This window comes from Eptesicus fuscus, chromosome 1 (assembly GCF_027574615.1).
Source record: "Eptesicus fuscus isolate TK198812 chromosome 1, DD_ASM_mEF_20220401, whole genome shotgun sequence".
Lineage (NCBI taxonomy): Eukaryota > Metazoa > Chordata > Mammalia > Chiroptera > Vespertilionidae > Eptesicus > Eptesicus fuscus.
The window spans coordinates 119,572,088-119,589,340 of record NC_072473.1 but is presented as its reverse complement, the minus strand read 5'-3'; the positions used below and the strand labels follow the sequence as shown (position 1 = coordinate 119,589,340).

Sequence of the window (17,253 nt, the reverse complement as noted above, 5' to 3'; positions counted from 1 at the left end):
CACTGAGACCCAGGGGCCTCATAGGGCAGGGCTGACGGGAATCCAAAGCTGTCTGCTCCACCCTGAGACTCCGCCCCATCCACGCTGAGCACAGAAGCTTTTGTAATTTTGCAAGTCTTGTCTCATATGGGTGTCTCCAGCACAGAAGTTCTCCCAGCGTAGACACAGCTGATCCTCACAGCCAATTGGCCTGGAGGTCAATTCCTCCCAGTGATGCCAACAACAATCAAGACTTAACTACAACAAGGCTGTGCACACAGTCCTCAAACGGGTGCACCAAGAGTGTCCACCTCAGATAGCTGGGGAGGCTGAGCCACTGGGCCCTATAGGACAACTAGCACACAAAGCCACTCTACCAACTCAGGGAAGCAGCAAAAATGCAGAGACAAAGAAACAGATCACAAATTAAAATAATGGAGAAAAGCAAACGACTGGATATAGAGTTCAAAACCATGGTTATAAGGTTTTTCAAGAGTTTCCTAGAAAAGGCCAATAAATTTAGCAAGACCCTTGAGGATATGAAAAAGGACCAACTAGAAATTAAACATACACTGACTGAAATAAAAAATATTATACAGAGACCCAACAGCAGACTAGAGGACCGCAAGAATCAAGTCAAAGATTTGAAATACAAAGAAGCAAAAGAAACAGTCAACCAGAAAAGCAAAAAGAAAAAAGAATCCAAAAATTTGAAGATAGTGTAAGGAGCCTCTGGGACAACCTCAAGCGTACCAACATCCGAATTATGGGGGTGCCAGAAGAAGAGAGAGAGAGCAAGATACTGAAAACCTGTTTGAAGAAATAATGACAGAAAACTTCCCCTACCTGGTGAAAGAAATAGACTTACAAGTCCAGGAAGTGCACAGAACCCCAAACAAAAGGAATCCAAAGAGGACCACACCAAGACACATCATAATTAAAATGCCAAGAGCAAAAGACAAAGAGAGAATATTAAAAGCAGCAAGAGAAAAACAGTTAATTACTTACAAGGGAGCACCCATACGATTGTCAGCTGATATCTCAACAGAAACTATGCAGGCCAGAAGGGAGTGGCAAGAAATATTCAAAGTGATAAATAGCAAGAACCTACAACCAAGATTACTCTACCCAGCAAAGCTATCATTCAGAATTGAAGGTCAGATAAAGAGCTTTACAGATAAGAAAAAACTAAAGGAGTTCATCAACACCAAACCAGTATTATATGAAATGCTGAATGGTATTCTTTAAGAAGAGGAAGAAGAAGAAAAAGGTAAAGATAAAAATTATGAACAACTAATACATATCTATCAACAACTGAATCTAAAAATCAAGTGAATAAAATATCTGATGAACAGAATAAACTGGCGCATATAATAGAATCGGGGAATAGAAAGGGAGTGGACTGACAATTCTCAGGGGGAAAGGGGTGTGGGGGGTGTGGGAAGAGACTGGACAAAAATCGTACACCTATGTATGAGGACAGTGTGGGGGAGGTAAGGGCAGAGGGTGGGTTGGGAACCAGATGGAGGGGAACTATGGGAGGAAAAAAGAGGAACAATTGTAATAATCTAAACAATAAAGATTTATTAAATTTAAAAAAATAATAATAATCTGGCCACTCAGTGTATATCCTATATAATAAAAGGCTAATATGCAAATTGCCCCCTCGACCAGGAGTTCAACCAGCTGGCAGGCTGGCCAACCACCCATGTCCCCTCCCCTTGGCTAGGCTGGCTGGACCCCACCCATGCATGAATTCATGCACTGGACCTCTAATATATATATATGCTGAGTGGCCAGATTATTATGTGTTCATAGATCATAATAAACTGGCCACTTACTGTATATATACATATATGGTACTTAACACAGTGCCTCACAGAGTAAGCACTAAATAAATGTTAGTTGGCTCCTTATTATCTACATTAGTCATGAAATTATTTAAGGAGTGTTTCTTAACCAGGTTGAGTCAACATAAGTAATTCAAGGTAGTAAAACATCATTTCTTGGAAAACAAACTCTATTTCAGATTTCATCATCCTCCCCCCACCTCCCCACTGGTAGGGATATTGAGGTATAACTCTATTTAATACAGAATAGATGATCATCAAAATTGGTGTTTTCACTTCATATCTAATATACCATCCAAAAGCCTTTCCTTGGTCAGAAGCATTTTTCTAGGTATGCATTTTAAGGCCGGGCTCCAGACTAAAATCTACTACTTTTGTAAAGAAATAATTGTGGATGACAAAAGAAGTGCAGAAAGTCCTAGTGCCTATTTTTATGGGATCAATATAAAAACATTGCCGGCCTTTACCTGAGGTAATTATGTAGTGCACTAATAACACATTATTTTATTGATGTAATACATGTGAGTGCTACACTGATATTTATCATTAGAAATAATGGCTTACTACATAGGGTAATATGTGTTCTAATAACTATTTTACCCTTGTTATTACCCACACAGAATTCTTTCATGTTTGCATATATCATTTTTAATAATAAACAACTTATATTTTAGTCATTTATGGTTTCTTTACTTTAAGATCTGTTGCAATGATAGATACAGAAATAGAAGATTGAGTCACTGCCTTCAAAGAACCTATCTATAATAATAAAAGCATAATATGCTAATTAGAGTGCACAGGCGAATGACCTTCTGGACGTCCTTCCAGACGACCTTCTGGATGAAGCTACGGCAGCAGGGGCCGAGGCAGAGGAGGCAGCTGCAGCAGGCGGGGCAAGACAGAGGCGGTTAGGGGCAATCAGGCAGGCAGGTGAGCAGTTAGGGGTGATCAGGCATGCAGAGTGGTTAAGGGCGATCAGGCAGTTAGGGGTGATCAGGCAGGCAGGCCAGAGATTAGGGGCGATCAGGCAGGCAGGCAGGGGGGTTAGGGGCAATCAGGCAGGCAGGCAGGTGAGCGTTTAGGAGCCAGCAGTCCCGGATTGTGAAAGGGATGTCCGACTACTGGTTTAGGCCTGATCCCAGCAGTCAGACATCCCCCAAGGGGTCCCGGATTACAAAAGGGCACAGGCCGGGCTGAGGGACCCCCTCACCCCCTGCCATGCGTGAATTTTGTGCACAGGGCCTCTAGTGTTTTAATAAACATGCTCTTCAAAAATAATTCAAGGATAATAGCAAACACTCAAGTACCATAGTCCTGAGTACTGTAGTCCTGTGTCACTCCTCATGGTGGGGCGGGGCGGGGAGGCAGATATAACAAGTATGGACTATTATACTCATCCCACAAGAATTTCCAGTCAAATAAGCCAGTCAGAGAAAGATAAGTATCACATGATCTCACTTATATGTGGAATCTAATGAACAAAATAAACTGATGAACAAAATAGATATAGAGACATTGAAGCATGCAACATACTGGTGTATTTTAGAGGGAAAGGGGTGGTGGGAAGAGAGTAACCAAATAACTTACATTCATATATGCATAACCCATGGACAGACAATGGTGCAGTGAAGGCCTTGGAAGGGGGTGGGAGCAGGGTGGAGAGGGTCAATGGGGGGCAGGTGGAGGGGACATCTGTAATACAGATAAATTTAAAAAATAAAAAGAATTTCCAGTCAAGTGATGTAAATAAAACATAAGAGCATAGAAATTAAAATAAGAAAACAAGTGTTAAACAGTGATATGTCACAAGGGAATATAAGATGAGTTGCAAGGTAGCAAAAAAAAAAATTTTTTTGAGTCAATTACCCTAAGTCAATATGCCTCAGGACAAAAGGCCAGCCAGTGTCCTTTTCTTAACTTACCATCAATATAAAGTATTTTAGAATCCACTGAATGCTACTACTTTTCTAACCAAAGCACTTACAAATCAATTGCTTGTAGTAATATAAGACTTTATATTTACACCAAACAGGTGTATTAAGTGGCAAATGACTGATGAAAATACTGTCTCTAAACTTTTTTAATTTTTTTTTTCTAGAGGGCTGATATAGCTGTTGCTCCACTCACTATAACGCTGGTCCGTGAAGAAGTCATTGATTTCTCAAAGCCATTTATGAGCCTGGGCATCTCCATCATGATAAAGAAGCCTCAGAAATCAAAACCAGGAGTATTCTCATTTCTGGATCCCTTGGCTTATGAAATCTGGATGTGCATTGTCTTCGCTTACATTGGTGTCAGTGTAGTTCTTTTCCTAGTCAGCAGATTCAGCCCTTATGAATGGCACTTGGAAGACAACAATGAAGAACCTCGTGACCCACAAAGTCCTCCTGATCCTCCAAATGAATTTGGGATATTCAACAGTCTTTGGTTTTCCTTGGGTGCCTTTATGCAGCAAGGATGTGATATTTCTCCAAGGTTAGTTTCCATGTCATACCCAATACCTCCTTGCATTTTATGGCCATGATCCATTCATGTACATCTCAGGTCCAGATTTCCTTCATTGAACATTTCATCCAATGACAAAAATTATCATCAAGCCCTTTTGTTTGCTTGCGTCCATGAAGTGAGTGTGTTATTGGTGTGGCTTTGAATGTCTTTCGTGCATTTCTATGGTAGCGTATATTCATATACATTATAGCAAACATTTGAATTCTGGATAAAAGCAACATTGCCAACTCATATTAATTTTATTCAGGTAAAGCTAAATACTAAATCTTTGTTATAGCAAATAGAAATAGTTTCCTCATTGAGTTAAAACATTTTCTCATTTATATAGAGATTGAATCTAGCAAAAATTTGAAAGAAGATAGAACTCTTATTTAAAACCCTCTTACCTTCCACTTTCAATGTCCTTACTTTTTTACATTTTGTTCTCACCCTGCTTATAACTATCCATTTTAGTATCTTACCCAAGTTTTTCTTTATAAGAAAAACTATAAAATTTCTTTTTAAAAAAGAGGAAATCTGTGTGACCTTGAATTGGACAAAGAGTTTATAGAACACAAAAAACCAATGCATTTAAAAAATTGATAAACTAAACTTCATCAAAATTCAAGATTTTACATTTCAAAAGACTCATTATTCAGAAAATAAAAAGACAAGCCAAGGCTGGGAGAAAATATTAGCAAACTGCACATCTGATAAATGACACATCCTGAATATATGAAGATCTCTTACTATTCAATAAAAACAGAAACAATCCAATTTTTAAAGTGGACAAAACATTTGAATAGACATTTTTCCCAAAGAAGATACACAAATGGTTAATAATCATATGTAAAGATGCTCAACATCATTAGTCATTAGGAAAATGCAAATTAAAATAACAATGAGATGCCTCTACACATCCTCTAGAATTGCTATAATCAAAAGGACAAGAGCTGGTGAAGATGTAGAATGACCGTAGCTACAGCCAAATTACAAAATGGTTCAGCATTTTCTTGTAGTTAGACATAGACTTAAACTATGACACAGCAATTCCACTCTTATTTACCTAACAGAAAAGAAAACATGTGTCTACATAAAGACCTATACACAGGTGTTCATAGAAGCTTCATTCATAATAGCCAAAAAGTGGAAACAACTCAATGCCCATCAACAAATGCATAGATAATCAAAATGTGGCATATCCATACAATGGAATATTATTCAGCAATTTAAAAAAACAGACTACTGACACATACTACAATGTGGATCAACTTTGAAAATATTATGCTAAATGAAAGAAGCCAGAGACAAAACATCATGTATTATATGAGTCCCATTTATTGAATTACATTTACTAGTATATTGTAGTATTCCATTTGTCCACAACAGGCATCTCTATAGAGACATAAAGTACATTAGTGGTTTCCAGGGGGGTTGGAGGAAGCAGAGAGAGGCTAATCAGGACCAGAATTAGGGTGAGGCAAGTGAGGCTGAATAGAGAAAGGTCAGGGTCAGATTCAGTTTTTATTTAAAATGTTGGCTTTTGGTTAGTTTTGCATTAATTTTGGTTTTTTAAAAATATTGCATTAAAGTGCTATTTATCTTGATTAGTGATATTTTTGCACCCCCTTTAAATTTTGTGCATGGGACAAATGCCCCCTAGTCCCAGCCTTGTCAGGATTAATTACAAATGGGTATAAGGGAACTTTGGGGAATACAACTCTAAATTTACTAAAATTACTATTTGTACATTTACAGTGGTGAATTTTATGGTATGCAAATGTTATCTCAGTAAAACTATTGAAAATATTGTGAATGTCCTGGACTCACCAACTTAGTTTAAGCGTTAACTCACCTAAACAAAAATAGTAGCTAATTCATAATGATAAAATATCGGAAGCAAATATAGCATCTTTATAATCAGAAAAAATGATTTGCTCTAAAATAAAATGTTGCAGTTTTGGTAAAATTGAACACGTATCCAAATACTGACCAGTATCAATTGCACAAACATTTAGGAATTTTCATTTAGAATATAAGGACTCAGAAAGTCACCTAACCAGGTTTTAATTTTTTATTAAATTTATTAGGGTGACATTTGTTAATAAGATTATATAGTTTTCAAGTATAGATTTCTATAATACATAATCTGTATAGGTTTTTAAAATATACCTCATTTTGAGATTATTCACTTTGATCACAAAACATTTCAAATGAAGTTTTGCAGTATAATTCACCTGGTAACCATCTTCAACAGCTTTTCAGCATAACATGTGAGGTAAGCTTCGTTTGTAGTCATACTTTTTTTGCCACCCTTAATCTGCTTGATCAGATTCTCCAAATTATTTCTCTCTATTTCATTTGTGCTTAGAATGTGTGTCATTCTGTGATATCATCTGGGAGTACATTTGTTTTCCTAGTTGGTTTTCCTATTTTCTTTTTTTAAACATTCACCTCAAGAAACCATGGTTTCTGAATGATCCTATAATTGAATGATCTTTAACATGGCTGTAATCTGTGTTGAGACAATGCTAAAGTCATTAAGGCTGGAGATTTTATCAGTTTCTATAAGTGAATTTTCAAAACTAAATTTGTGATATCCCCACTGGAGTGCTGCGTACTACTATGCATACTTACACAGGTCTCTTACAAAGTCATTTTTTAGAAGTATTTATGCATATCGCTTTGTTAAGTGATGGTTTAAAGATGATGACCTGAAAATGACAAGCTCAACAAATATTTTTATAGCAGAATTTAAGCTGTGGCTCTTGTGAGGCATCGAAATATGTCAAATTTATACTCCACTGGATACTATCATACAGAGCAATGGTTTTCAAATTTCTTAACCATAGCCCTCAGTACGAAATTTTCCATCATGACTCAGTACACATATGTGTATATAACAAAAGTGTCACCAGACATTACCCTTACAGTGTACCATGCACTTTAATGTTTTCTATTCTGTTTTAATGCTGATATAAACTCAATGGGGCACACAGCCTATGGAATAACACTGGTCTAGAGTAAGAAGTATTATTCTTATTGTCCTTTTGAATAATAAATTATTACCTTTCTGAGCTCCATACTTTCTACCATATGGGTGATTTCTCCTTCAATACTGCCTTTTTTGCCCTTTGAAAGAAATTATATCTTTAAGTTTCTTGATAAAATGTTATACTTCTTAGCATGTTTATTATATACCAGTAAGGAGGAAACATGATTCCCCTTGTCTTGAGAGCTCTGTTGGTTATATATTTGTACTCAATTGTATAACGGCAAACCCCACTGAAATGTGCTTCTTTATTAGCCCTTTTAGAAATTCCTTATAATAACATAGTTGCGCTCTAAGGTTCATTGTTGCCTTAATTGAAAACACCAGTATTATACTTTATTTGTTTAATGGCCACACTTGGGATACAAACTCTCCAGTGAGTCCAGAATGTGAGCATGCATTGTACTTTTACTTTTCTCAAAACTGAAGCAATTCAAGGAACTATAAGAGACAGTTTTAAAGTAAAATGATCAAATATTATGACATGAAAAGATGTCAGAGATAAATGAACCCAACTGCTTCCATTTACTGAAGGCACAGGGACAACAACCTTCACTGAACTCTACTGTGTATGAGCACTTTACCTGTGTTATCATGTGGATTTTAATCCTCAAAACATTACCACAGAATAGGCATTATAGTTATTTTTAAATTGAAAGAGGTGACGCTCAGGTTAACTTGCCAGGCACACAGATAACAAACAGCAAAGCCAGTATTCAAACCTAACTCCAACTCCAAAACACTTCCATGTCATGCTGCATTTCTTATATCAGAGACAAAGGAACCATACCCAGAGAGATAATGTAATGAACCCAATGTCATAGAGATTTAAGAGCCAGCAGTATAATTGTTTCCATTATCATATACTACCTACCATTACTGATCTCAAGGTGCATCTCTTATTCCATTCTTTTCTTTCATGTTCATGCACCAGAGCTGTTTTCCAGTCCCCCAAACTCTGATGAAACTCTGCCTTTGCCCTTGTTGTTAAAGAAACTAGGCAATGAGTATTTAAAATGTTGCTGAGCATGTGTTCATTCAAAGTAAAAGACTAGGAAATCAGCAATAAGATATCATGAGGAAAACTGAGCATCATTCTATTTACATCAAACAAAGTTATTGAAAGTAACCTGGAAGCTTAGTTTAGTCAGTATTAGGCTTGACGTTTTCAACCACCTCATAGGGTGAACAATTCAGCTGGAGTCTGAATCACCTTTAGAAATGGTAATCAATGTAATAAGCTGAGGTTATATCCACACATGAACTAATTTACTGGGGGTGGGGGAGTCAGTATAGTTAATAATACATTTTATTATTAACTAAGAAATTCTAGTTTCTTATTATTACAGATAACAAGAGCATTGTACATTATTTTGCAATGTTTTTACATCTGAGGATATTCCATTCAACCTATTCCCCTGAGTGGGTGGAAGAGTGGAGAGATAGATAGTGAGTATATCCAGACTGAGAGAATAATGGTTAAATATGTGGGTGCTGGAAATAGTCTCACTAGATTCACAATCTGCTTAGCAGTTGTGTAACCTGAGGCAGTTCCTCATGTAGGTTCTCAATAACTGTTAGCTATTATCATTTTTAAACTGGCTGCTTTAACTATCCTACTTTCACAAATACTAATAGTTAATATTGCATTTGAATTTTAGTTCCTAAAACTCTGTAGAAATACAGATGACATGTTAGTCAATGCCAAATAGACTTCTGATGATAAATCACTAACAGCACTCCATCTTGAACACATATAGTGCCTTCCTTAAGGATTACACCAATAGCAAATAGTTTGATTATATTATTCCATGATGTCTTATTGATATTGGTAGGAGGTTGCAATTTTTTTAATCTGAAGTATATTTCATTTGTAAAACTTTGATAGAACTGCTAAGCTGTCCAAAGTCCAAGTCCTTCCAGACAAATGCTCCCCCTGCTGACTTTCTTCAGAGCTGCAGAGACATCTGAGGGCTGGCCAAGTTGGAAGATATGAGGATTGGGGAAAATATAGCAGAGAAAATGGGGAGAACATACTAATTGAACCTGATTGTGGTGTACAGATTTTTCCAAAGGCAGTACTCTCCTATTAAGTTTTCATGATATCAAATATTTTGAAGAACAGAGAGGAGGATTTGTCCAGGTTAGTCGACACATAGATCCTTCTCTAAAATGAAAAGCATGTACAGAATAATAAAAGACATGAAGGGTATAAAATAAATGGGGTCAAAGACAACAGGATATTTTTACTCCATTGTAAGCAATATCCTTTCCTTTGCTGATGTATAACCAGTGTCTTCATCAAACTACAAATTCACTTCAAAGCAGTAGTGAAGTGGTAATAACTTAATGATACAATAGCAGGATTTTTATTACAACAATTTCATAACTTTTCTCTGATGGGAGATGGTTACTTATTCCCATCAGAGAAGACTATAAAAGCCAAAGATTGATTCTGCACATTTTTAAACAATTTGTCATAGACAGAGCATTGAATGGAATGTGGAAATGATGCAGACTTTGAAAGAAAAAAGGGGGGAGAAAGGAATGATAGTTTGTGCAAAAGAGAAGTGGTTTGTAATTCAAGCTCATTATCTTGTAAAGCCAGTAAAGTGCAAATTTCAAAATTTACTTACAAGATGAAGGTTACAGCACATAGCTTACTTTTTGTTATTCTTTTATTTTATTTTATTTTTGCCATCACCACTTATCCCCTCTATGTCCTCTTCCACCTCAACCCACCCTCCTCCCCCCACAATCACCATTACTTTTATTATCATTTCATAGGTTATAAAATACACTTCACTATTAACTAAGAAACTGTAGTTTCTTGTGATTATAGATAACAACAGCATTGTATATTATTTTGCTTTATTTTTATGTCTGTTTTTCTCTTGTTGCTAATTTACTTTCATTAACTTCACACCTCTTACATTTCTTCAAAAGGTATGATTTGCTCTTTAAAATGCATTTTTATAAATACTAAATGTTCAGTATTATAGTCATTTCATTATGCTAACCTCAAAATCTGTCTTGTGCAACAAAAATTGGGGTAGTAATACTTACATCAGAAAAAAATAGACTTTTAAAACGAAGGCCATAGTAAGAGACAAAGAAGTACACTTTATAATGATAAACGGAGCAATGCAACAAGAGGATACAAGCCTTGTAAACATTTATGCACCCAATATAGGAGCACCTAAATATGTAAAGGAAATCTTGATGGACATAAAGGGAAAAATCAAAATTAATACAGTCATAGAAGGGGATTTTAACACCCCATGGACATTAATGGATAGAGCTTCCAGACAAAAGAAATCAACAAAGAAACTGCAGCCTAAATGACACACTAGATCAGATGGATTTAACTGATATCTTCAGAGCATTTCAGCCCAAAGCAACAGAATATACATTCTTTTCAAGTGCACATGGAACATTTTCTAGGATAGACCACATGTTAGAACATGAGACAAGTCTCAATAAATTTAAGAAAGTTGAAATCATATCAAGCATCTTCTCTGACCAGATTGGTATGAAACTAGAAATCAATCACAAGAAAAAAAACTGAAAAACACACAAAGACATGAAGGCTAAATAAAATGTTACTAAATAATGAATGGTTTAACAATGAGATCAAGGAAGAAATCAAAAGCTACCTTGAAACAAATGAAAATGAGAACACAGCAACCCAAAATTGAAAGCAGTGAAACCCAAAAATGAAAGCAGTCCTAAAAGGGAAATTCACAGCATTATAGGCCTATCTCAAGAAATAAGAAAAATCTCAAATAAACAATATAACTTCACACTTAAAGGAACTAGAAAAAGAACAATAAGTAAAGCCCAAGGTAAGTAGAAGAAATAAAATAATAAAGATTAGAGCAGAAATAAACAAAATAGAGTCTAAAATTACAATACAAACAATCAGTGAAACCAAGAGCTGGTTATTTGAAAAGATAAACAAGATTGATGAACCTTTAGCCAGACTCATCAAGAAACAAAGAGAGAGGACCCAAATAAATAGAATCAGAAATGAAAGATGAAAAGTAACAAGTGACACCACAGAAATACAAAGGATTGAAGAAAACATTATGAACAAACTATATGCTAGCAAATTGGACAATCTGGGCAAAATAGATAAAATCCAAGAAACATACAATCTTCTAAAACTGAATAAGGAAGAATCAGATAATTTGAATAGACAGATTACAACTAATGAAATTGAAGATGTAAAAAAAAAAAGGTCCTAGACCAGATGACTTCACAGGTGAGTTTTATCAAATATTTAAAGAACAATTAACATCTATCCTTCTCAAACTATTCCAAAAAGTTTAAGAGGAGGGAAGACTCCCAAGCTCATTTTACAAGGCCAGCATTATCCTAATTCCAAAACTAAATAAAGACATGACAAAGAAAGAAAATTATAGGCCAATATCCCTGAAGAACATAGATGCTAAAATCTTCAACAATTAGCAAATCTGGATCGAGCAATATATAAAGAAAGTTATACACCATGATCAAGTGGGATTTATTTGGGGGGTGCAAGGTTGGTACAATGTCTACAAATCAATAAACATGATACACCACATAAACAAAATGAAAGATAAAAATCATATCAATAGATGCAGAAAAAGCATAATCCAGCATCCATTTATGATTTTTTTTTAAATCTCAGCAAAGTAGAAATGGAACATACCTCAACGTAATAAAGGCCATATATGACAAACCCACAGCCAACATCATATTCAAGGGGCAAAAACTAAAAGTGTTTCCCTTAAGATTGGGCACAAGACAGGGATGCCCACTTTCATCACTCTTATTCAACATGGTACTGGAAGTCCTAGCACAGCAGTCAGACTAAAAGAACAAATAAAAGGCATCCAAATTGGAAAGGAAGAAGTAAAACTGTAATTATTTGCAGATGACATGAGAGTATAGACAGCCCTAATAATTCCACCAAAAAAAACTATTAGAACTGATAGATGAATTCAGTAAAGTAGCAAGATACAAAATAAATATCCAGAAATCAGTTGCATTTTTTTACACCAATAATGAACTGTCAGAAAGGGAAACTAAGAAAACAATCCCATTTACACTTGTTTCAAAAATAAAATAAAATACTTAGGAATAAATTTAACCAAGAATGTAAAAGACCTATACTTGGAAAATTGCAAGACACTAAAGAAAGAAACCGAAGAAGATACAAATAAATGGGAGTATACTCCATGTTCATGAATAGAAAAAATTAACATCATTAAAATGTCCATAGTACCCAAAGAAATCTATAGATTCAATGCAATTCCTATCAAAATACCAGTGGTGTTTGTCACAGAACTATAACAAATATTCCAAAAATTTATATGGAATCACCCTGAATAGCTACAACATCTTGAGAAAAAAGAAGTTAGAGGAATCATGCTACCTGACATCAAACTTTACTACAAAGCCATAGTAATCAAAACAGCATGGTACTGGTATAAAAACATACATACTGAACAATGGAACAGAATAGAGAGTTTATAAATAAACTCACACTTTTATGGTCAATATTTGACAAAGGAGACAAAAACATACAATGGGATAAAGGTAGTCTATTCAATAAATGGTGTTGGAAAAATTGGACAGACGTGCAAAAGAATGAAACTGGACCACATTCTTACACCATACATAAGGATAAACTCTAAATGGATTAAAGACTTAAATGTTAGGCTCAAAATCATAAAAATTTTAGAAAAAACATAGGCAGTAAAATATCAGACATTTCTTGTAGTAATATTTTTTTCTGAGATATATCTTTGGGCAAGGGAAACAAAAGAAAAAGTAAACAAATGGGACTACATCAAACTAAAATGTTTTTACACAGAATGGCTATCAACAAATCAATAAGTGCTGGCAAGGATATAGAGAACCCTCAAATACTGTCGGTGGGAAAGCAAATCGGTGCAGCCACTGGGGAAAGCAGTATGGAGTTACCTCAAAAAATTAAAAATGGAACTGCCTTATGACCCAGGGATTCCATTTATGGGAATATATTTGAAGAACACTAAAACATTCATTTGAAAGAATATATGCATCCCTATGTTTAGTGCAGCATTATTTACAATAGCCAAGATTTGGAAGCAGCCCAAGTGTCCATCAGTAGTTGAGTAGACAAAAAAGCTATGGTACATTTACATAATGGAATACTACTCAGCCATAAAAATGAAGGAAAATTTACCTTTTGTGACATCATGGGTGGACCAGGAGAGTATTATGCTAAGTGAACTAAGCCAATCAGAGAAAGACAAGTACCTTATGATTTCACTTATATGTGGAATCTAAGGAACAAAATTAACTAACAAACAATATAAAAACAGACTCATACATATAGAGAACAAACTGACAGTTGTCAGAGGAGATGGGGGTCAGGGGGACTGGGTTAAAAAGGTAAATGGATTAAGCAAAAAATAAAACTCATAAACACAGACAACAGTATGGTAATTACAAGAGAGAAAGTGGGGTGGTGGGAGTTAGAAGAGGGTAAAAGGGGAATATATGATGATGGAAGGAGAGTTGACTTGGGGTGGTAAGCACACAATACAATATACAATAGAATTGCACACCTGAAACCTATACAATTTTATTAACCAGTGTCACCCCAATAAATTCAATTAAAATTTTTAAAGTTATTTGAAATGAATGTTAAATATTTTGAAGCTGCATTATGGAGGGGAAGATACTGGAAAACTACATATCTTTTTACTCAACTGTAAAGTCATGTCTTACTTTAATAGATCTTTTAAAATATGTGATGGGGCTGACCCATCAGTCACTTTTTATATAGCTTCTATGTGAAATGTGGATTTAAATTGCCATAGTTTCACTAATGAGAAAAAGGATACATAAAAATTCTTATAGAGTTACTTCCCCATGAGTTCCACTGCACCTTTTCTCAGTGAAAGGATTTAGTCATCCATACCATACAAGGAAAGAAAGTGGTAGAAATTTCACCAATACTCTTGTCAAAGCTATTACTGTCTTGAGGGGGAAATATTGAATCAAGCTTGAGCATTTAACACTGATTGATTCTAAGATAGCTCCTTTTCCATCCATGTTTATGCTTGTGTATATTATTATACCATTTCTATGTGGATATTTACCAAAATTCTTCAAACTTACAGGTATAGCAGTGGTTCTCAACCTTTCTAATGCCGCGACCCTCTAATACAGTTCCTCATGTTGTGGTGACCCCAAACCATAAAATTATTTTCGTTGCTACTTCATAACTGTAGTTTTGCTACTGTTAATGAATCGTAATGTAAATATCTGTGTTTTCTGATGATCTTAGGCTCTACAGCAGCGGTTCTCAACCTGTGGGTCGCGACCCGCAGGTTGAGAACCACTAGCAGGGTTGCCTAAGATCATCGGAAAACACAGATATTTACATTACGATTCATTAACAGTAGCAAAATTACAGTTATGAAGTAGCAACAAAAATAATTTTATGGTTTGGGGTCACCACAACATGAGGAACTGTATTAGAGGGTCGCGGCATTAGAAAGGTTGAGAACCACCGGTCTAGAGGAACACTGTTCTGGAGTAAATAGCAGGTTTTATTTTTAGCAGACACCTCTCTTCTGCTGCTGGAACACACCAATTGTATCTTCATCTTCCATTTCCAACTGTGCAGGTGTGTCTGTTTCATTGATTAGCTACCCTGTAATTGCCCAAGTCAATAGCCATGTAGACAAGATGCCACAAAAATGATCATTTTGCATCTGCATTTTCAGTCATGCCAATAGCCAATATCAGGTAAGTCAGACTGATCAAGTAAATTATTGTGAGTCAGCTATTAAGGGGGCCAAAATAGCCAGATTATGATGTGCAGGCCTAATTTTAGATCATACAGACACAGCCATAGTCAATTAGCCTCAATAGAATGGCACAAGTGTAATTTCCATAAATTACCATATTCTCCACATTTCAAGTAAACATGCATAAAAAACTATTAGTATTTGCAGCAGCAGAACATACCCCTTTCCATACCAAACCATGAGTCTGGAAATACTTCAAAATCAGTTTTTTCCTTGGTCTCAGTAAGACCCCATCATTCCAAATTAGAATGATATTTACAGTTTCATTCTAAATAAACATCAAATAATAAGCAATAATCCAAACATGTTTGGTTTTCCTGCAATTATATTTCTCAGTGTTTGTAGAAAACTTGCATCTTCTATAATTTGCACACCATTCTGGATTTTCTCATATAAAATATGAGTATTTTGTACTACAAAAATTTGGGCCTTTCTTTCCTATTGTGTAAGTATAGATTATTTCCTATTTCTCCTCTCTGTGATTCAATTTCTTTATGTGTAAAATACCACTACAATCTTACCTGTAAAGCAGTACCTAACTGTAAGGATAGAGGATTAAAAGAGTTGACACCTGTAAAGCAATTAAAACAGAGTCTGTCACATAGGAAGTGTTCAATAAGTGTTAATTATTATTGTTATCATTTTTATTACCTTATTACTACAGATGCTTTGGAGCGTTAATCTTTTATACATTAAATTATTTCCAGAGTCAGATCAGTCAAGAATAAATTAAATGTATACAGCAACAATGAAGAAAGACTGTGAACGGTCCAAATTCATAATTAAAATACTTTATAAACTTTTAGGCTTTGGAAGTGTGACATATTCTCACTCACCCAGATGTTTTCACATCTTTTGATTAAAAGTAAAATATTCCCAATTGAAATCTTAAGAGAGTACAACTATTAGTTAGAAAAATGTGTGGCAAAGCGAATTTTCACATCCGAAAAGCTAAATGTGATTATGTTCAGAAATTAAAAAAAAAATAAGGGCTGTTTAAGGCATCCAAGAACAAATAGGAATTACAGACTTTTAAAGATCAAGTAGTTTTGTTACAGTTAATAAATAAAAAACACTATCAAAACACCAAAATTATTTTATCAGAGTGTAAAAATCTAAAAAAAAACTGAATTTTCCAGAGGCTAATAAAAGGTTATCTTGGGACACAGAAATTCAAATTTCCTTCAAAGTGGTAAAATGCAAGTACAAACAAAGAAGAACTTGATTTGCCAGCTTTCAGCCCAGAACTGCCCTCTTCCCACAGAGCCTGGAGATGTGCCAGGCTCCTACACCTATTCTTGACTTTATGACAGAGGGTGTTCTTTTCCTGTGAGCTTTTCTGGGCATGAGAGAACATATCCTAACCAGGATGAAGCTCTGCCACAGAGCAGAACTATCCTAAGGATAATATGGCAATGTTTTATAAAACCTATCAGCCAGATTTTAATTTCTGCAGACAAAGCCAGCCTTCAGCACATTGTGAAGGAGATGGAGTTTCCTCAGTACAAGCCATTACCCATCACTGAACATAACTTCCCACAGACCCTGTCCCTGAGTAGCATTCATGGTGTAGGTCTATGACTCGCAATCCTGGCTGCACCAGAGCTTTATAACAATACCGCTGCTTAGGTGCAACCCCCAGGGATTCTGATTTAATTGGTCTGGGGTGGAGTCTAGGCATGTTTTTTTGTTCTTTTGCTTTATTTTATCTCTAGCTCCCCAGATGATATTCTTGTGCAGGCAGAGTTAAGAATCACTGATGTAGAAGAACAATATTTCTCATTTGAGTCTGCAGACCACTGCAATCACCAGTGATGCTTAAGGGATGGGGGAATGGGTGGAAAAGGTGAAGAGGATTAAAAATTACAAACTGCCAGTTACAAAATTAGTCATAGGAAAGTAAAGTACAGCATAGATAAGATAATCAATAATATTATAGTAACTATGTATGGTGTCCGATGGGTACTAGACTTATCATAATGATCACTTCACAAGGTATATAAATGTCTAATCTCTATCCTGTACACCTGAAACT

General features: G+C 35.4%; 1 protein-coding gene across 2 annotated transcripts in view; it reads left to right on the top strand.

The window, feature by feature from the left end:
• The window catches only part of GRIA3 (glutamate ionotropic receptor AMPA type subunit 3), a 361,210-nt gene that overhangs the window by 281,483 nt on the left and 62,474 nt on the right, over nucleotides 1-17,253 (top strand). For both annotated transcript variants that reach the window (XM_008156125.3, XM_008156126.3), the window contains exon 11: nucleotides 3,928-4,304. In XM_008156125.3, coding sequence (XP_008154347.1) covers nucleotides 3,928-4,304 — 377 coding nt within the window. The remainder of the gene's footprint in view (nucleotides 1-3,927; nucleotides 4,305-17,253) is intronic.